This window comes from Pelophylax lessonae (genome assembly GCF_965119305.1).
Source record: "Pelophylax lessonae genome assembly, chromosome: 1".
Classification (NCBI taxonomy): domain Eukaryota; kingdom Metazoa; phylum Chordata; class Amphibia; order Anura; family Ranidae; genus Pelophylax; species Pelophylax lessonae.
The window spans coordinates 125,732,718-125,754,053 of NC_138768.1; the positions used below are offsets into that span (position 1 = coordinate 125,732,718).

Below are 21,336 nucleotides of genomic sequence, written 5' to 3' on the forward strand. Positions count from 1 at the left end.
TATGTATACTTTAAATTACCCATTACACTGGACTGATGTATATGAAAAACTAGCACTTATGTAAAAAATGTATAAGTGTAGATACTTGCATAAAGTATGTAAGAGCAAGTCAAAATAGTGGACTAAGTAGAGGGCAGGAAAAAAATCACCACAAGTCTAAAATGGAAACTAAGGGGTTTTCATCAAATCCATTGGTTACAATTCTTTTGTATATTTTGGGCTGGACATCTTAGTCTTGCATAACATGGTTATATGTTGAGCAGTTTTTTTTATGGATTTTTAAATGATCTCGCATATTGCGTGCTGAAAGTTGAAATCTGTGCTATGATGCAGCTTTAAACAATATTTTGATATTAGGAGCACTAAAAAATAGCATTTAGACCCCTTTTGGTGTGGGCAGTTGATAACTTTTCATTCATAATTAGTTCATAGAGAATCGAGAGACATTTCAGGGAAATTGAACTGTCAGTGGGTAGAAACAGCCATTTGACCTCATCACATTGAGTGGGGCCCATCATAATTTGTTCATTTGGTCCCCATCAGCCCAGCCTCATCTCTCATACGGCACCTCGCTGACCTTCCCTCTCCAATTCCGCTCAGTTCAGCTTTAATTATGACTCAGCAGACCTGAAGAAATATTGCTGCCTGCTCTCAAAAACCCTGAACTGCCACTCACCAAAAGATTGTTTTTTAACAGGTAATAAATGCCCAGAGGAAGTGTTGCCGTGTGTGTCCCACACCAGAGCCTCTACTCGTGTGCGAGGAGAGATTTTTTTTTTTTTTTTCATTTTTTTTTTTTTCGTCTCTCAAGTGTGTCACTAGTAGATGGTGAGATGTTCATTTCAAGGGTTTCCTGCCTTGTGGGGAAGGAATCTTGTTCTGTGTGATGTGCGCACTAGCAAATGGATTAAGAAATCAAAGCGAGAGGTCGTCTCACACAAGGTCAAAATGTGTCGTAGCTGTCAAGTCCATTGTCAGCTGCTTTTTAGGGATTTGATTTGAAGAAATCACTTTGTGTTTGGTAGACAAGTGACAGAGTAGATTCTTTTCTCTTGCCAGAAGTGCCTGGATTAGTCAGTCTAAAGGGAAAATATGCTTTGTGTAATCAGCTAGGTGGACTCCTCTTTAAATGTTCTAGTTAAAAGTCAGTCAAAAAAATGTTAATTCCTCTTTGTGTCTGTCAGGATTAGTTAGAGATGTTAACCCAAAAAAAAAAACTTAAATGCTATAATCGTTTATACCAAATTTTTATTTTTGTGGTATGGCTGTTTATATATATATATATATATATATATATATATATATATATATATATATATATATATATATATATATATATATATAGCTATAGCACAGGGAAAGAAATTAGGGATGCAAGTTTAAAGGTGTCATTAGGGGGATTGGTACTTGTGATTGATACTGTGATTTCAGCAGGATCAGTGCACAAGTGGCTATCATAGAGACTGGATAAACAAATTTATACCGTAGACTCCCTCATTGCTTGCACGGGGGCTCTGTGGTCTCGTATTTAAACTTTCAGATGTGTTCATGTAAGTAGAGAATGTATTTTCTCGCTTTCTGTTTGCTAGTAGTACAGGAAATGAGGGAAAATCCATCCAGTTGACACACAGAAAACAAAACAATGGAAGGGATAGAGTCTCGGTCTGATTTTATTGCTTTTTGTATTTCCATTGGAGAGATTTCCCCTCACTTCCAGTCTGCATGGCATAAAGCCAGCCATAGACTGTTCCTGCTGAACCAGCTGAGATTTTAACCATGTATAGGCAGTCTGATTGTATCCAAGTTGATCGATCAACTTTGGTACAACCAGCATGCAAGATTTTTCATGTGATTATTGCAAGCAGCTATAGCTGCTAGCAAAAATCACTGTGTGTTGTCCTGGCAGGGACGACTCCCTGTGAACCCTCCTCCCCCTGCCGGGAGAGTACAATAGTTCTGCAAGAGGGATTCCCCCATCAACCCTTACTGCGTTCATATGGGAATCGAGCGATGCCTATGGTGGAAAATAGTATCTATGGCCAGCCTAACGCTGATTTACTCTAGGCAATTCTAAAACCTTGTGCCTATATACATAGTGGAAAAACACAACTGAAAAGGAAAAGGGCTCATAGAATGTTAGCACTTTTAATTTTGCTGCATTAATTTTGTGCCTAGAGATCCAAAAAATAGCAGCACAACTGTGTTCAGGCAGTAAAGTATACATAACTCAACAATACATGGTAGTCTTTCAATACTGAAAAACCGCCCTCCCTTTGCGAATCAAAATTAACAACGAAACAAATTGTCCATATTACACGGAAGTGCTCAGATTAGTGCAAAAAAAACGGAATTGCACAGTTGTTCTCTGGTTCCTCTACACAATATTTGGTGGTTTGTGCTCTCTTCCACCACCATCAAGTAAATTTCCTACTCACCAGATGCAAACATGTAAAGCGCATATGATTTTTAAGAGATAGTCTCTCATGTAGATCAAGCTCCCCACTAGCGATCTTCTCCAATCAGGTACTAAACTCCAATGAGATATGGTATAAAGTACAGGGAAAAATAAAAGGCCCTTCATAGTGTAGTAGTTTGACATTTTTATTTCTTGCGCATAGATAAAAAAAACATCTCTGCATTACTAGATAAGCTTGTTTAACTGCAACATTCTGTAAGTGTTTTTTTATTTATGCGCAAGTAATAAAAATGTCAAACTTCTACACTATGAAGGGCCTTTTGTTTTTTCTGTACATTATATCATACCTCATTGGAGTTAAGTACCTGATTCAACAGCTTGATCTACATGAGCGACCATCTCTTAATGCGCTTTACATGTTTGTATCTGGTGAGTAGGAAATTTACTTCATGGTGGTGGAAGAGAGCACAAACTACCAATTATTGGGTAGAGGAACTGGAGAACATCTCTGCAACTCCATTTTTATTTATTTTTTGCACTAATGTGAGCACTTCGGTATAATATGGACAATTTGTTTTATTGGTAATTTTGTTTCACAAGGGGAGCTCGGTTTTTCACTTTGTTCTCACATTTTAGGCTTATATTGCCTTACAGCCAGCTGCTAAACATTTAAATTATTTCTAATTAATTTTGTTTATTATTCTGCATGTGTAATTTTTCACAAATATCTGACACTATTTGAGTTTGCACATATTGTCAGTTAATTTGTTAAATTTATCTGGAGTGTGCAGGTAGAGGGTACTACACCCTTTTCCGGTCAGTCATTCCATATTGCTCATGAACTTACATGATAACCTCCAGATCCAAGACTATAAGTGTATATCTTTGCATTGGGAAAGGTGTAAGTGTTATCAAAGTAAGACAACAGAGGAGCAAAGCATGCATCAATTATGGGGAAAAAAAAGTAGCTGTTTTCTTCAGCTTATGGGGTTGTAGGATCTAATGAACTGATATAGAGGTACGATATTTTGGCGTGTCCATTGTCTAACCGACACTTCCTGATATTTTTCCTCCACAATACCTGGAATGCATGTATCTGTTTGCCTATAAATATAACCATCCCACCACATATCCATCCCACCACATATCTCTAAACTTTTCCATAGTATCCTTTGCAGTTTGTACCCAACTTTGATTCCATCATTCGGTCCACCTCCATGTTCTAATCAGTAAGAATGAAGCTTGTGGGCTAATGAAACTCTTAGCCGAATTAAGTAAATGTGGGGTTACACTATACTTGTATGATTTAAAGTAGGAATGTAATGGCATGGGAAAGAGGGGTGTGGGTTTAATAGGTTTAAGAGCTGTCTGCTGAATGAAAGGGGAAATAGACTCCTGAAGACTTTTAATGTTGGGACATGCCTATCCTATATGTAGAAAAGTACCCTTTTGACCACAGACTCTCCCAACACCTTGAATTTGTACCAGGGAATATTTGTGCTAGACAAGCAGGGTTTTTTTTGCCATCTAGATATGAATTTAAAGCATGACTCTTGCACTTTAGTGCTAATGAAGGAGACGTGTGTAACCCTTTAATCATTTGAAGTCGGAAGAGGGGGGTGGGGGGAACTCCACTTCATGTTTCTTCTCCTATACCCTAATGATGGTTGAGGGGCTGGGAGTCCTAAAAGTAGTTTATACATATAGGGGAACAGATGTCTAGTCTCTTGTGTAGTACAGCACAAAGACTTGAATGAATCAAGATCAGAGTTGGCTCGAAGCATCAATGGTAATCTTGCTAAGAAAGTCTGAGAGCTGCCAGTATCTTCAATGATTCATTGTGAAGGTCCCAAAAGAACTTCTCAAAGTTTTCAAAGGGAGCAGTATGCCAGTGGTTGCTAGCTTAGAACAGTGGTATTACGATTTGTGCCCCTTAAGCGAAAAAAACAAACATCCTCCCCCAGTGTAAACCACAGGAAGCCCCCAGCGGGGGGGGGGGGTGTTTTTGGGCACCAAGTTTCCAACGTTCATTCTGTCCCCCCCAATAGCGTCATAAAGGTAAGAGGGAATGTCCAGTCTGAGATGCCTCTAGAGTGAGCTGGAGTCCAAAATGCTCCTTCAAGATTTCTACCCATCATTTTTCTTGGAGTTACCCAGAGCTTGTTAGAAGTGTTATAGTGCCGATTTAATATGCAAACTGGGGGCATGGCTTTCTATTATAACACTGTCAGGGAGAACTAGGCCTCTGTCCACCTTCAGTCTATGTGTATGCTAATATAGGGTTCTTCCCCTGCTACACAAAGGTTGTAAATAATATCCTCAGGTGTCCAGTAAAGACCCTGCCATGTTCAGATGTCTAAATTTACTCTGTCCAAAAGGGCATTATAATGTTTATATGAGCAGATAAAGTCCACTGAAATTTGGATCCCTAAGTAGGGCAAGGACTCTGTGTCCCAAGTAAATGAGAAGAAACATTGGCGTAACTGGGAGGCTAGATCCCCTGGGACTTTAATAGGCACAATTTTCTATTTGCTATTTTAAGAATTGATCTGAAAGTAATACTAAAGTCTTATTTTTTTTTCTTTTTTGAAAATAGCAATCATGTTGTTATACTTAGTTGCTCTGTGCAGTGGTTTTGCACAGAGCAGCCCAGATCCTTCTTTTCTCGGGTTCCTCTTCGGTGCATAGAATGCATTAAGATAAAAAACCTTATGACTTTAAAACCACTTTTAAGTTGGGCAATTGGCCGAATCTATGCAATTAAGACATTAGAGCTGGGAGAGTCGCAAGAGGTTGAGAGATATAGAAGAGAACATTGTCCGCATAAGCTGAAAGCTTATGCTCTCTGGGCCCTACGCGAATGCCTTTAATGTCCCCGTTACTTTTAACCATGCGCAGGAAACGTTCTAGCACAAAAGAAACAGAGAAAGTGGGCACCCCTGGCACATTCCATTGCCAATAGGAAAAGGAGCGGACAGAAGGCCATTCACTTTCACCTGCGTGGAGGGACTATATATATATATATATATATATATATATATATATATATATATATATATAGAGTTCAATTCTAGCCAAGCATACAATCTTCCCAAGCTCAGTGCCCATAACATTTCTTCCATGTATATCCAGTTCACTCTGTCAAAGGCCCTTTTGACATTAGATGACAGTAGTAAATAGGGGGCCTTGTTGGGACTACACTTTGCCCAATGCATAACAGCTCTTATTATATGCCTTCCAGTCCACTATGAAACTGGTTTGATCAGGGTGAACTTTTGATGCAAAATGATCCTGGCGACATGTAGCTAGTAGTTTAGAAAAGATTTTGGTGTCCGTATTTAGAAGTTAAATAGGTCTATAATTCATACAGAGATTTGAGTCTTTCCTGGATTTGGGGAGGACCATGATATGCTCTAACTCTTTTGGTAGAGGATTGGAGACAGATGTTGCATTAAAGACACATGGGTTCAACCAGAAACCTGTATCACCTGTGATCATTTTTTACATTGATTAGTGAAACTGGTTCTGGGCTCTTGCCTGGGGGAAGACCAGAGATTGCTACCTAACTTTGTTTCATTAATCGGGCGTTCTATCTCCTCAGTTATCTAGTCTGCAAATGTGGGTTTCCTTTTAAATGTTTTTTTAGGGCCCCTCTGTTCTAAATCCGTTCAATGAGGGGTGGAAATCCGGAAGGCTATATAATGCGGCAGACAATTTCTCAAATCCTTGGGCTATGGCAGTAGAGTCTAACACTGTTTTATGATGGACTACCAATCTATGGATATGGTTAGATGACAGCTGTTTCCCCAGTGTGTTAGCTAATAGACGGCCACATTTGTTCCCATACTCACAAAACTTATGGGTGTAAAACCTGACCTTGTCCCTTGCTTTCCTGTCCAGGCATTCAGCTAAAGTAGCCCTCAGTTTCTCCAATACGACCATGATGGTTGGGTCTGAGTGGCTTTTGTGTTTGCTCCAAAGTTTGGCTCTTGGACAAGAGGTCCGACAGCTCTCTGGACTTCTCTTCTTTAAGTTTGGAGCCAAGGGCAATCAGTTCTCCACTAATAACTGCTTTATAACATTCCCAAATCGCCTCTACTGACACCTCCTCAGATGTATTAGTCTCAAAATACGCTTTAACAGATTAAGAAATGGCTGCCAGTACAGATTGGTTGTCAAACAAAATAGACATCAATGTATTCCATTGCGGTGATGTCACATCCCACGCATTCCTTTTCATTTCCTTCTCCCCTACCTGGATCCTTGATACTTTTAACTGTAACCTGAAAGTGTATATCCAGTCAAAACTTATTTTTTTTTTTTTTTTATAGTTTTGGATAGAATTGGGTAGGATTATACCACTCTCAGATTCTATTTCTATCTAGGGCTCCATTACAAAGGTTTTCCCTCATAGCCTGTTCCATCAGTCCTCAAGGATTGAAATAAAATATACTCTAGGAGTGGGGCCTTCCCGCTCAACAAGGGTTAAATGCTCATTACAAGTACAGGATTACCTGTTCCAGTTATTTTATACTTGGTTCTGTCAGACTACAGCGCTGTCCTGAAGCGTGCCTGCGACTGTGACCCAAAGCTGCTTAGGGCATTGGTCACAGGGGTCCTGCACCCCATGAGAAAAAAAAAGCATTTGCCCCTGGAAGTGCCAGGGGGTTCCACCGCAAGGGTGGATTTTGTCTGGTTACTGGGTTAATAAACTGAAATAAACATTTACCTTAAGGCTTGACGTATCCTATAAACTCTTAAATTTACCCTGTGTCTTAGTGTACAGGCACCCACCTCCATGTGAAACCTTGGGATGCTTGGACTGCCGGGGATCATGTAAAGCCCCGTACACACGCACAGATTGTTGGCCAACTGATCGGCCAACTTTTGTCCAGTGTTGTTTGTTGGTTGAAATGTGCTCTAGACTTGCACTGGACTTTTGTTGGCCAACAAAAACCAACTTCAGAAGTGATGTCATGTTCTGGTTGACTTTCAGTGTGTTTTTTCTTCTCTGAGCATGCCCAGTCTTGCTCATCTGATTTTTGTCTGCCGAAATCTGTACCGACTGAGGAACAATCGGCCGTTCTTTGTTGGCCAACAAAAATTTTGTAGCATGCACACCAGATTTTTTTCGGCCGAAAATTCGCAGTTGGTTGTCGGAAGCATCATACTAAAAAGCCAACAATCGGCAGATCGGACGTTGGCCAACAATTTACGGCCAACAATCTGTGCGTGTGTATGGGGCTTAACTCCTGTAGTTGACCAGTGGCCGCCCAGTGCCTGAATAAGAGCATCACAGGAACCAGAAGCAGCTGCAGAGGAGGTGGCGGGAGACAGACTACTGACTGAAGCCATAATGACAAAAGCCCACACACAGCAGAGTTTAATAAGGGTAGACCCTGTCACTTGCTTAAAAATACACCTTGAGTAGGCCTCTAGAGAGACTTCAATGCTTTTACTAGTTTGTGATCAATGGGTCCCATAGTCTCCTGGAATTATGATTCACCTTGTAATTGTAGATACATCTATACATTTACTGATCTGGAATCTTTCTTATTTTTGAATACTCTTCTGTTATTTGTAAAGATTACATTGCTTATGTCTATAAAGCCCAAAGATGAAAAAAAAAATATTCTAATCAGACGACACTGATTCCCTGACTACAATTTGTAGGCAATTAAAATAATGTTAAAGCACAGTACTGAGCAGTATATCCTTGTGGTGAATGTGAGACTGTCAGCAGGATTTTCAGGTCATTTGACATAGAGGATACAGGTGCAGCTGCTCACAGTGAAGGTGACTGGGAGTTTCATCAATCACTCTTCCTATATGTTGATACATAATGGACCCCTTCAATCAGCTTTCTTGTTCCATTGTCACCTCTTCAAGACATGGGATTAAGTTCAATCAAGGTTATGGATAGGACTGGCATAAGCACTAACAAAGGAAATGGAGAATTAAGCAAAAACCACCGAACCTAGCTTAGAATGAGGCCAATATCTCAGACAACATGTTAAAAGCACAACCTAGCATTCCTTTTTATTAATACTGGAGACGTTTGAAGTAGTGGGCCATGTTCCCTTTTATACTTTAGATGTTTATTAACCTGCCTTCTTCTTAAAGTGTTTGTCAACGCAAAAAGAATAAAAACACATATTCATTGCATATCTTTAATATATGCACATTCCCCATGGTTTGTCTCTGTGAAACCACTGCAACTATATAAAAATACCTGCTGATCCTGCCAGAAATCTGGTGAGCATCTAGCTTCCTGAATAGTTGCATACTCTACCTGTGCTGCGCTTAAATCCCAAGTAGTGTTAAAAGTTCTTCTCAGTTCTCTGTTGACTACAAACCCCTTGCCCTGTGTAATAGAGGAAGGAAGAGGGAGAGTTCTGTAACACTTCCTGTAATAGAGCAATGACAATGGACCGCTATAGATACAATGCAGACAGTCAAACTAGGACAGGAAGTTTGTTACACGGGGATCACCAGGTGAAAAAGTATAGATTAAGCCTGAAAAAAGAAAACTAATGTAGCTAATGTTGATTTTTTTCCTTTTGTGTAGGTAAACTTTAAGCATGAAGTAACTACGCTATATAATTAGCATTTTTTTTTCAGTTGAAGTGGATAAGGGTTTCATTCTTTTCTCAGAGTATTAAATGCGGCCATTATTCCTAATGGGGAGAGTTCCTCCTACTGCCTTCTGTGCTTCCCTTCTTAAGGGAAGACCGTAACTTTCACCCAATGATAGTAAATTCCATCTTTGAAAGTTGTCACCAAGACAATTTCCCTGCTTTGGGGATTTCCCATCATCCCCTCTTCTGGTGTCCTCTTCCTCTTTTATGTTAGCAGGCATACAAAAGGACAGAAAGTGAGGAGACATCTCCTTAAAGTGGCTCTTCAGTCATTTTTTTTTTTTCATCTTTCGATCTAATAAATCCTCTGTCATTGTTGTTTTAACTTTGTATAGTAAAACATTTTTTTTCTGCCAGTAAATACCCTATACAGCCCACTTCCTCTTTCTTGTATGATCATTAGCCTAGGCTAATGACCTCATGCACAGCTCTCTCTCACTCTCGTGAGAGTTTGCCAGCAATGGAGGGAGGGATGAGTCCTAGGAAAGCCCAGGTGAGCTGCAGTGTTGGAGGGGGCTGGATGAGGGAGGAGAAAATGGGAGACTGCAGAGATCCATGAGTCTTCATGGAGAGAGGAGAAATAAGCAGGCAAGCAGTGGTGTGAGTGTGTCTGTAAATATGCATGTATGTATGTGTGTGTGTATATATATATATATACACACACACACACACACACACACAGTCTCTCACAAAAGTGAATACACCCCTCGCATTCTTGTAAATATTTTTTTAATTTTTTTCATGCGACAACTGAAGAAACAACCCTTTTCTACAATGCAAAGTGAGTGTACAGCTTGTATAACAGTGTAAATTTGCTGTCCCCTCAAAATAACACAGGTTGAACTGGATGGACTATTGTCTTTATTCAACCTCAACTACTATGTAACTATGTAACTCAAGCACACAGCCAATAATGTATAAACCGCTGGCAACAAAAGAGAATACACCCCAAGTGAAAATGTCCAAATGTCCAAATTGGGCCCAATTAGCCATTTTCCCTCCCCAGTGTCATGTGACTTGTTAGTGTTACAAGGTCTCAGGTGTGAATGGGGATCAGGTGTGTTAAATTTGGGGTTATCGCTCCCACTCTCTTACTCGGAGGATCTGATAAAAATCATTATTGCTCTACATAAGGATGGCCTAGGCTATAAGAAGATTGCCAAGACCCTGAATCTGAGCTGCAGAATGGTGGCCAAGACCATATAGCGGTTTAACAGGACAGGTTCCACTCAGAACAGGCCTCGCCACGTTCATATCCAGAGGTTGTTTTGGGGAAATATACGTATGAGTGCCACCAGCATTGCTGCAGAGGTTGAAGGGGGGGTCAACCTGTCAGTGCTCAGACCGCACACTGCATCAAACTGGTCTGCATGGCTGTTGTCCCAGAAGGAAGTCTCTTCTAAAGATGATGCACAAGAAAGCCAGAAAACAGTTTGCTGAGGACAAGCAGACTAAGGACATGGATTACTGGAACCATGCTCTGTGGGCTGATGAGACCAAGATAAAACCAGGATAAACCTATTTGGTTCAGATGGTGTCAAGCGTGTGTAGCGACAACCAGGTGAGGAGTACAAAGACAAGTGTGTCTTGCAGTCAAGCATGGTGGTGGGAGTGTCATGGTCTGGGGCTGCATGAGTCCCGCCGGCACTGAGGAGCTACAGTTCATTGAGGGAACCATGAATGCCAACATGTACTGTGACATACTGAAGCAGAGCATGATCCCCTCCCTTTGGAGACTGGGCCGCAGGGCAGTACTCCAACATAACGACCCCAAACACTCATCCAAGACGATCACTGCCTTGCTAAAGAAGCGGAGGGTAAAGGTGATGGACTGGCCAAGCATGTCTCCAGACTTAAACCCTATTGAGCATCTGTGGGGCATCCTTAAACAGAAGGTGGGGGAGCGCAAGGTCCCTAACATCCACAAGCTCAGTGATGTCATCATGGATGAGTGGAAGAGGACTCCAGTGGCAACCTGTGAAGCTCTGGTGAACTCCATGCCCAAGAGAGTTAAGGCAGTAATGAAAAATAAAGGTGGCCACACAAAATATTGACCCTTTGGGCCCAGTTTGGACGTTTTCACTTAGGGATGTACTCCCATTTGTTGCCAGCGGTTTAGACATTAATGGCTGTGTGTTGAGTTATTTTGAGCAGACAGCAAATGTACACTGTTATACAAGCTGTACACTCAATACTTTACATTGTAGCAAAGTGTCATTTCTTCAGTGTTGTCACATGAAAAGATATATAATAAAATTTTTACAAAAATGTGAGGTGTACTCACTTTTGTGAGATACTGTATATATTATATACACTATATTACCAAAAGTAATCTGACACTTGCCTTTACACCCACATGAACTTTAATGGCATCCCAGTCTTAGTCCGTAGGGATTAATATTGAGTTGGCCCACCCTTTGCAGCTATAACAGCTTCAATTCTTCTGGGAAGGCTGTCCACAAGGTTTAAGAGTGTGTCTATGGGAATGTTTGACCATTTTTTCAGTAGCGCATTTGTGAGGTCAGACACTGATGTTGGAGGAGAAGGCCTTGCTCAAAGTCTGCACTCTAATTCATCCCAAAGGTGTTTTGTTGGGTTGAGGTCAGAGCTGTGCGGGCCAGTCAAGTTCCTCCACCCCAAACTTGCTCATGCATGTCTTTATAGACCTTGCTTTGTGTACTGGTCCAAATCATTTGGTGGAGGGGGGATTATGGTATGGGGTTGTTTTTCCGGGATTGGGCTTGGTCCTTAGTTCCAGTGAAGGGAACTCTTCAGGTGTCAGCATATCAAGACATTTTGGACATTTCAATTTTTGGAGTTGGCCCTTCCTGTTCCAACATGACCGTGCACAAAGCAAGGTCCATAAAGACATGGATGAGTGAATTTGTGGTGGAGGAATTTGACTGGCCTGCACCTCAACCCGATAGAACACCTTTGGGATAAATTTGAGTGCAGACTACGAGCCAGGGCTTCTCTCCAACATCAGTGCCTGACCTCACAAATGCGCTTTTGGAGGAATGGTCAAACTTTCCCATAGACACACTCCTAAACCTTGTGGACAGCCTTTCCAGAAAAGTTGAAGCTGTTATAGCTGCAAAGGGTGGGCCAGCTCTATATTAAACCATACGGACTAATACTGGGATGCCATTAAAGTTCATGTGGGTGTAAAGGCATGCGTCCTAATACTTTTGGTAATATAGTGTGTGCCTCTGTGTAAATCCAGGAAGTGAACAGTCAGCAGCTTCAGCTGCCTTCAGTTAAAATGGCTGCAGCCAGACTTAGTGGAGGGAGATTTCTGCAGCATATTTGGCAAGTGCCAAATAAAATAATGTGCAATGTGGTTGGAGGGAAGCTTCAGAATGGCAATGATGTGAGCACTGTAGTTCTTCTTTTTACGTCGGCAGTGTGGCTCTCCCAGGCAAAATCACGTTAATAAACGTCATTTGCTTGGGAGGCCACTAGGGGGCAAGTGCACGCCGCTGGAGGCGTGCTCCCACCTCCGATCGTCAGCGGGGAATCCAGTGCGGGTGTCAGACGGCTCCGATTGCCGTCTAACACCGGCAATCTCCCCCTGCTGACCGAGAAGGATGGACGGCTGATGTAAACACAGCCGTCTGTCATTCTCCCTGAAGTGATCACAGAGGCTATGTGATCCTGCTATATAGGATCACATGTCGCTGTGATCATCTCACAAGCCCAACCCCTCCACAGTTAGAATCACTCCCCTAGGCTTACATTTAACCCCTTGATCACCAATAGCATTAACCCCTTTCCTGCCAATGGCATTATTACAGCAACAATGCATATTTTTAGCACTGATTACTGTAGTAATGTCACTGGTACCCCCAAAAGTGTCAAAAATGTCAGGGGTCCGATCTGTCCGCCGCAATGTTGCAGTCCCACAAAAAATTGCAGATCACCGCCATTACTAGTAAAAAAAAAAATAAAAATGACAAAAAAATTTCCGTAGTTAGTAGACGCAATCACTTTTGCACAAACCAATCAAAAAACGCTTATTGCGTTTTTTTTTTTACCAAAAATTTGTAGCAGAAAAGAAATTGGCCTAAAATGTTAAATAATTTTGATTTTTAAATGTTTTTTTTTTTTTTTGGGAATGTTATATAGCAGAAAGTAAAAAATATTTTTTCTTTTTTTTTTTCAAAATTGTCGCTCTTTTTATGTTTATAGCGCAAAAAAAAAAATCGCACAGGTGATCAAATACCACCAAAAGAAAGCTCTATTTGTGGGAAAGAAAGGAAGTCAATTTAGTTTGGGTACAGCGTCACAGGAGCGCACAATTGTCCGTTAAAGTAACGCAGTGCCGAATCGCAAAATAGGGCCTGGTCATTAGGGGGAAAATCTTCCGGTCCAGAAGTTGTTAAAGGGGTACAGGCAGCAATGAATTCTAAAAGAAATGTATCCCTTATCCTATCAATCCAAAGTCAGTTTATACATTCTAAATGTATAACGTTCAACTTTGAGAAAGACTGGGCCAAGACCTTGAAGAAAACTAGATGAACATAAACAGTGAGCATTGGAGCCACACAATGAATCAAGGTCTGCCCACCAATACTCTATCATGAGCTGTGTTTTAATGTGCAAGGTATAGCTTTTCTTTCTGAGAGCTTGTGAGTAAAGAAAAATGGGAGTTTTTCACTGCTGTATTTATGTAATGTGTTTTACATTTTTGATTTTAGATAAGTATTAACCACTTAAGCCCCGGAAGATTTTACCCCCTTCCTGACCAGGGCCTATTTTGCGAATCGGCACTGCGTGAATTTAACGGACAATTGCGCGGTCGTGCGACGTTGTACCTAAACGAAATTTACGTCCTTTTTTTCCCACAAACAGAGCTTTCTTTTGGCGGTATTTGATCACCTGTGCGATTTTTTTTTTTTTTTTTTTTTTACTTTTTGCGCTATAAACAAAAAAACAGCGTCAATTTTGCAAAAATAACAATATTTTTCACATTTTTTTTATATGAAATTCCCTCCAAAAAAAAGTAAAAATCAAATTTTTTTAACATTTTGGGCCAATTTATTTTTTTAGCATATGTTTGGTAAAAAAAATCGCAAAAAGCGTATTTTGATTGGTTTGCGCAAAAGTTATTGCGTTTACTAACTAAGGAAAAGATTTATGTCATTTTTGTTGTTTTTTTTTTTTAACGCATAATGGCGGCGATCTGCGTTTTTTTTTTTTTTTGTGGGACTGCGACATTGCGGCGGACAGATCGGACCCTTGACTGACATTTTTGACACTTTTGGGGTTACCAGTGACATTTCTACAGTAATCAGTGCTATGCATATGCACTGTTACTGTAAAATTACACTGGCAGTGAAGGGGTTAACTTTTTTTTAGAGGGAGGGGTTGTGTGTGTGTCCCTAGGGGCGTGATTCTAACTGTGATTGGCTGTGGCTTAAGGTGTAGGAACAGTGATCAACGGTCCTACTTAGTAGAACCGTATGATCACCATTCCTACACAGGGGAGAATGACAGGCGGCTTGTTTACATCAGCTGCCTGCCTTTCTCCCTCTCCACCCGACGATCACGAGTGACCGGCGGACCCGATGTCACACGCGCGGGGGGGGTCCGTGACCACGCCTCCGGCGGCGCGCGCTCGCTCCCTAGACCGTCACAGGCTAGCGACGTAGCCCTACATTGCTCTGCCTGTGAGGGGCTGACCGCCGACGTAAATAGTCGTGCGGCGGTCGGCAAGTGGTTAAAAAACTGCCACTATTCCACGAAGGCTGCAAACTAGTCAGAAAATTTATGGAAAATGTTTGCAGCAGTGCAAAGTGATATATCAATTATAAAATAATTTTATGAGACAGTGGTGCATCCACATACAATTGTTATCCAGGTGGCAATATAGTTAAAGTAGACTATAAAGGCATGACATTGGAATGTGTCTTTGCTACTGCTAACCCCATAGTCAAGCAAATTAAGATGGCTTCTGAATGTTTATCAGATTTTTTGTTATTCCTTAAATGAGTTCTATGGTGACAGCATACAGTTTCATTAGCATTTTAATAGCATTACAGACATTATAAATGTTATACTGTAGTGCTGCTTGTCTGCTGACCAGCTCTTCCCACAACTTAATTCCTAGTATGCTTTGCAGCTGCTCCTCTGCTTTTTATTTTTCATTTTAAGTACTACACCTCCCATGGTACTTTCCTGCTTACAAGCAGTGATTCCTGTACTGACTCAGCTTCCTGAAACTCCTCTTCTCAGCTTCTCAGCTCCTCTGTAGTTCAAATGGCTGTAAAATGTGTGACACAGAAGGGCATAGTGAATATGTGGCACAGAATTCAAGGAAGTAAATGTGTGGGGATCTTCACGAAGTAAGTTTACGAACTTCAGAATGATTTTACATTTTGCCCATAGGCTTTACATTTGTATTTAAAACACCTTTATTGTAAGAGTAGCAGCCAAAGCCACTAAAAATGACAGAGTTGCACTGCCTGTGCGGACCTTACCATAATTGTCAATCAGATACTGATCACCTAGGATTCTAAACTCCTGTAATTTTTCAGTGCTTGGCTATCCTAATATAGATTGGCGGTGCATGCTATCCATCATTACCTTATTTATAACAACTGTAACATTCATTTTTTGAAAGGTCCCTAACATGAAAATAATCCAAAGCAGAGGAATAAATCAAAAACATGCGGTCAGCAGAAATTACATGAACATAAATGGCCAAGTCAAATTCTTGACCTTAATCTCACTAAAATATGAAAGAAAAAAAAAACGGCTGTTCAGCCGAGACATCCTAAAAATATGAATGAACTTATACAATGCTTTATACTGAGATGCCAGGATAGCTTTGTCTAATCAGCTTTAGGTCATTTCCAACAAATACGGTTCCATTTGTTTTTTAAATAATCTCATTATTTTCAGCTGTGACCTTGATTAAACAATGTTTTATTATTTGCAAGGGTTTGCTACTAATGTTGGGTGGTTGTTGCTGTTTGTGTCCATATTGCAGACGATTCCCCTCACTTCCTGTTCCAGCTGGTTTCAAATGCCAGAACTGAGATCTACCAAATGGGGACACAAAAATCAATCAAACCTTGACCGAGGTTCTGACTTTTCCTCACTCTACTATAAAGGAAAATAAAAAATGTTTTTGTTTTCATCGCTGTCATTGTCCACTTTTGGGGCATTTCCACACTGATCTGTCACCACAGTAATGAATACCCCTTTTCTTAGCCTGAGGTTTCATTTGGACCCCTAAGCAAACAACCTTGATTTGCTGTCTAGCTAGCCCACAGTACTCTGAGAATCCTACTCTGAAAAGTTTTAAAAGATGATATAAAACCTTTTCTTCTTTTTTTACACAAAATAGATTTTTCTTACGTAATTCTTGCATATCATTGAAAAGACTATAAAAAGTAAATAGTGGTTTGCAACACTAGTTTTGTGTTAAATATAGTTTGTTTTACTAGTGAGCATGGCACACCATAATATTGTATTGTTGTAAAACTGTCAAGTGTGCATACGCTCAGAGCAACTGTGAATTAAATTTAAAAAAACAAAAGATGTGCGTTGCCACTGGGTTTAAACCAAGTGGGTCTGCTTATCTGCAATAATTTAACAAATTGGAGCGTTTCTCTTTTTGATGATGGGTGTTTTTGTGACACATGAAAAGGAATATTTATAGGATGTAGGCAAAATTAAAAAAAGAAAATAAACAAAAGTATATGGTAAGATGTATTTTCCTTATGCAAGATTTATTTCTGAAAAATTTAAATTGCTATTTTTTACATCCAAAATATGAATAGGAAAAGCGAAATCTCTTGTGTGACGCAGGATGTCTCGAAGCTTCAGCCATGATTTACATTCTACATTGGTCTTGTTTTTCTGCCAGTGGCTTTCACCTGAAACAGCCGTTTTGCATTTTTTATTTTATTTTCTCTTTTACAAATTATAATTCATTTCTTTCCGTTCTAGAAAGTTTCACAATTTTAATCTTAATAACCTTAAAAAAGCAGACATGCTATGTCATAAAATAACTATTAGCGACTAGTTTGTATCCTATAAATCTAACTCGAGTTGATAATATGGTCCATTACCAGCTAACTGCACAGAGTATTTTTCATTTTACACTCTTCAGTTACTTTTTAGTGAAGTGTTAAAAAATATGAAGCTTTTCTCCTCTTTAAAATTGCACGCTGTCTGTCTGTTATTAGGGAGATAACAGCTCTTATAAATGTTTCAGTAAGCGCTAAGTAGACAGTTATGTGCCCTCTCATTCCACGCTTATTTGCTTACCGTAATAAACTGATAAAATATGTGTGCTTTGCTGCTATGTATCTGCAGGCATCAGGAATCGCATAGATTTCCTTTAGAAATAATGCGGTCTATGCAGAATTGATTGGATATTTTTGTAAACCATCCAGAGGTGTTGTCACCCTTTCTAGATATCTTTCATTGGGCTTTCTGATCACTCTTGAGTCTCTCTGTTCCTACCCACTGGTGTTAAAATGCTTGTGTCTTGTAGTTATTGTTTGATATACAAGCGTAAGTTGTAAACCAAAGTGCAGTAACCAATAATAAGTAATTAGAGTTTGGATGTAACTGTAAAGTGAAGTGTGATTAGTTGCTTTGGGTTAATGTACATTAGCATTAAACCCTTTTATTAAAGTCCTTCGAGAACATTTCTAAAACATGTGTAGCCTAAAAATGATCAAACATGGAAATGATAGCAGTCTGTATAATTAAAGCTTTAGGGTTTCATGGAAATATGCATATTTTATATGCTTTTGGATTTTTTTTTTTTTTTCACAAGCAATTGCAGAAGTAACTCATAGAAACTTAGTTTTTTATACTGACCTGACCAGTAGTAGGGGTATTGGTTTGCTGTCATGGTCAAAGGTGTTTACCTTTACCAATGTCAGCCAGGCCCTACGGAGTGCATATGTAAGTCATCTGACTTATAGGTCTACGTTGTGAGAAGGAGCAGTAAAGCTCAGCCATTGTTTAGCACTGGAAAACACAAGAAAGAAACTGCATATGCGATGCAAATATGACCTTTGTACAGATGGAATTACAAACTTTGCAAAGCAGCCTTTCTTTTTAAGGCTAAGCTGTTCTCTATGTTCTCTATGTAGTGTATTTCTATTACTAAATGGCAAACCACAGTTACAACACTTAGTAGTTAGCAGTTACGACACCTAGTAGCTTTATTTCTCTTTTCCTCTTACCTGGCCACCCAGTAGGTCCTAGCAGCCAATTGCCAGCTTGTTGACCAGGAGCTCCCACCCTCTGTCCAGACCTACCCTGTATAAGGTAGGACTGTGGGTAAGGCTGAAGACTCTTCTGTGAATGCATAGGTGGGGTAGGACACTACTATGAAGGGTGGAAGAAGGGGCAGAGGACACTTCTATGGGTGGCAGGGGGGAGAAGACAGCTGAGGACACTGCTATTAAGGGGTAGGGGCATGTGAAGACTGCTGGGAAGGGGGCTGAGGACACTGCTATGAAGGGAGGGTGAAAAAGGGGGGGGGTACGGAAACTTCTCTAACGGGGGGGCTAGGAGGGGCAGGGGACTGTGATGTAAAAGGGGGGGGACTGTGAAATGGGGAGAAACTATGTTTTAAAGGGGGGGGAGAGGCCGATGATGTAAAGTAGGGAGGACACTGATGTAAGAAGGAGAATGTGATATAAATGTGTGGGGGCTGTGATTTAAAAGACCTGAGTTATCACACAAACATGCGATTAGGATCTTTGCTGGATGAACATTTTACTGACCAGACCTCTGTGAATTTTAAATCATTACCCCTGCTTTATAGAGTATTGAGGTAACATTCATGGATTGTGACAAATGAAAATAGATCAAGCATTCTTAAAACCCATCTCATGCTTCTAAACTAAAATACAATTTATTACACTCCCCATCTACCCTGAATTCAGTAGCTGTCGCACTACTTTTGAGTTGAGTGATGTCCAGTCTCACTTAACACAGGAAGTCAGCTCGCAGGCTTTCATGGCTCTTCTCCCTGTATTGTGGACTACAGATGTTGTAGCCATCAGTCACTGCTGTGTGATGTGTGCACTGTTCTACTCTTTCTACAGGATGCCGCTAGAGTTTGGCTTCAGCTTGTTAGTGTATTTAAATATGTTAGTCCATCTAACACTTCCCTTCCCACAGACTGACAATATACTCTCCAAATGTGTCATCCAAAGTGTAGGCACCCGATTACAGGAAGGGTGTTACTGGCCAGATCACTCAATGAACGGAGGGGGGCAAAATGCAGCCACCACATCTAATGACTAGTAAGCTGCAATATTACATTCATGGTTTTGGATTTAACACTGCTTTAAAGATAAACTGACTACGGCAGAGACTAAACACATGGGATTCTCCTTTTTCTCCCTTCTCTCCTTTTATTCCCTTATGCACTCCACTCTTCGCAGAAACGTTTCATCCCATCATCTCTGCTGTACAATTGAAATCCCTTTCTCATTTTTGAAAATGCAATGTCCTACTCTCTATGTCATGGGTGTCCAACCTTTTGGCTTCTCTAGGCCACATTGAGTGTAGAGAAATTTTCTCGGGCCGCATATAAAATATATACTATAGTTAAAGTATATAAGTAATAAAACGCCGCCGCGTCCTTCCCGCGCTGCCTCTGCCCCCCCCCCCCCAGCACTGATTCAACACAACTAGAGGATGATCCCTTCCGAGGTAGCCTGTGCCTACAGTTGGAAGCCGCTGTGGCCCTGCCCCCGACCCGACTTCCTTCCTTCCCAGCAAAAAAAAATAAAAAATTGTCAGGGGGCAGTGGGCCGCATTGCCTGCGGTTCTGGGCCGCAGGTTGGACATGCCTGCTCTATGTGAATGCTGCTGTATAACATGGAGGATAATGAGAGAACCAAGGCTAGTTCAAGCACACACATTTAAGCGGAACTTTACCCTACCCATAACTTGATGAAAATAATGTTCTTTAGTGAGTACCATACATTCCACATTAATAATTATACTACCAAAATGAGTGTGTGCTGTAAACTGCCTCCAGCATTGCTCCTATTTTTTTCTTGCTGGAGGCAATTTTACTGGTTTAATAGATGTTTGCAAATGTAATGTTTAAGACACCTCTTCTCTTATCAACTTGGTGCATTGACACTGTTTCATCCATTTTGCATTTTCTGAACAGGTTTGCATGCCATCTTTTGTCCCTAGTAAGACGCACGAACTTCTCCATCGGATGAGTGGCAAAGGTCTCTCTGCTAATTACCAATTTCCTCGTCAGCCATGTATATTTGGAGGTCAGATGGTTTCAGTACAAGTTACATTTAATAACACCAGTGACAAGAATATAGAAGATATTCACATAGAAGAAAGGAAGACAGATTTGAAGATGCACATATTCAACCCAATAGGTAAGAAAATGTATGTTTTTTTATTCTATCGTTTTGTAGTCAGTAGTGGTTATTTTATCAATAGTCAAAGTGACCCTGTCAATATAGGGTAAAAACAGAGGCAACTCTGGCCTGTAAAATAGGATGCTGGATACTTACCTGTGCAAATATTCGTGTCTTAAAGCTAAAGTTTAACCTTAATAAACCTAAAACCAGAGTATGCCGCTTACAGCACAGAAGCCAATACGTTTGAGCCTGTAGTCGTGCTAGACTGAAGGTGAGGCTGTTCGACTTTACAACTCTGCCGTGTTGCCAATCTTCAGCAACTGCAGGTATCCATCACTTCTAGATGTATGTAGTCCTGCTCCCCTGCCACATGCTGTGGTTCCTTCCACAGTCTCTTAAAGCTGTCCATACATGCTAAGGTTTCCTGTGAGGCTTAAAGGCTACATTTATCTTTGGAACATGTTATTCCCATATTTTGTATGGAAAATGCAACATGTTCCAGTTCCTGCATCCGATCTCCCTCTCCCCGCGGCTGTGTCATTCATTCACAGAGTACCCCGATCTGTGATCAGCTGAGTCCAGGGGATGCCCTCCCGGCAAATTAAGCCCACGCTGTAGCCGTCATAGCATTTGTAGGAAGAGGTTAAGTCAATACAGGCTGGAAGAAGGCAATCGAGACGTTGGATTGTTGGATACGAGCATCCGCCAGGGATCAGCATCACAGTGGAGTTTTGGGACATGGGCCGTCAAGAACGTAAGCATGGTTTACTTTGGTTTTTACCCTGTAGTGACAGGTCACTTTAAAGTACAGTAGATGTAAACCTTAAGGCTAGGTTCACATATAAATGATAGAGAAGAGTGACCAGCGCTACGGACTGTAATATATGGTGGGAGGGTGAAAAAGGTGTAA

The 21,336-nt window shown here is 40.7% G+C and overlaps 1 protein-coding gene across 1 annotated transcript in view; it reads left to right on the forward strand.

Annotated features, from left to right (window-relative positions):
- The window catches only part of AP3B1 (adaptor related protein complex 3 subunit beta 1), a 553,719-nt gene that overhangs the window by 429,756 nt on the left and 102,627 nt on the right, over positions 1-21,336 (forward strand). Inside the window, exon 23 of the mRNA XM_082265474.1 lies at positions 20,216-20,441. Coding sequence (XP_082121600.1) covers positions 20,216-20,441 — 226 coding nt within the window. The remainder of the gene's footprint in view (positions 1-20,215; positions 20,442-21,336) is intronic.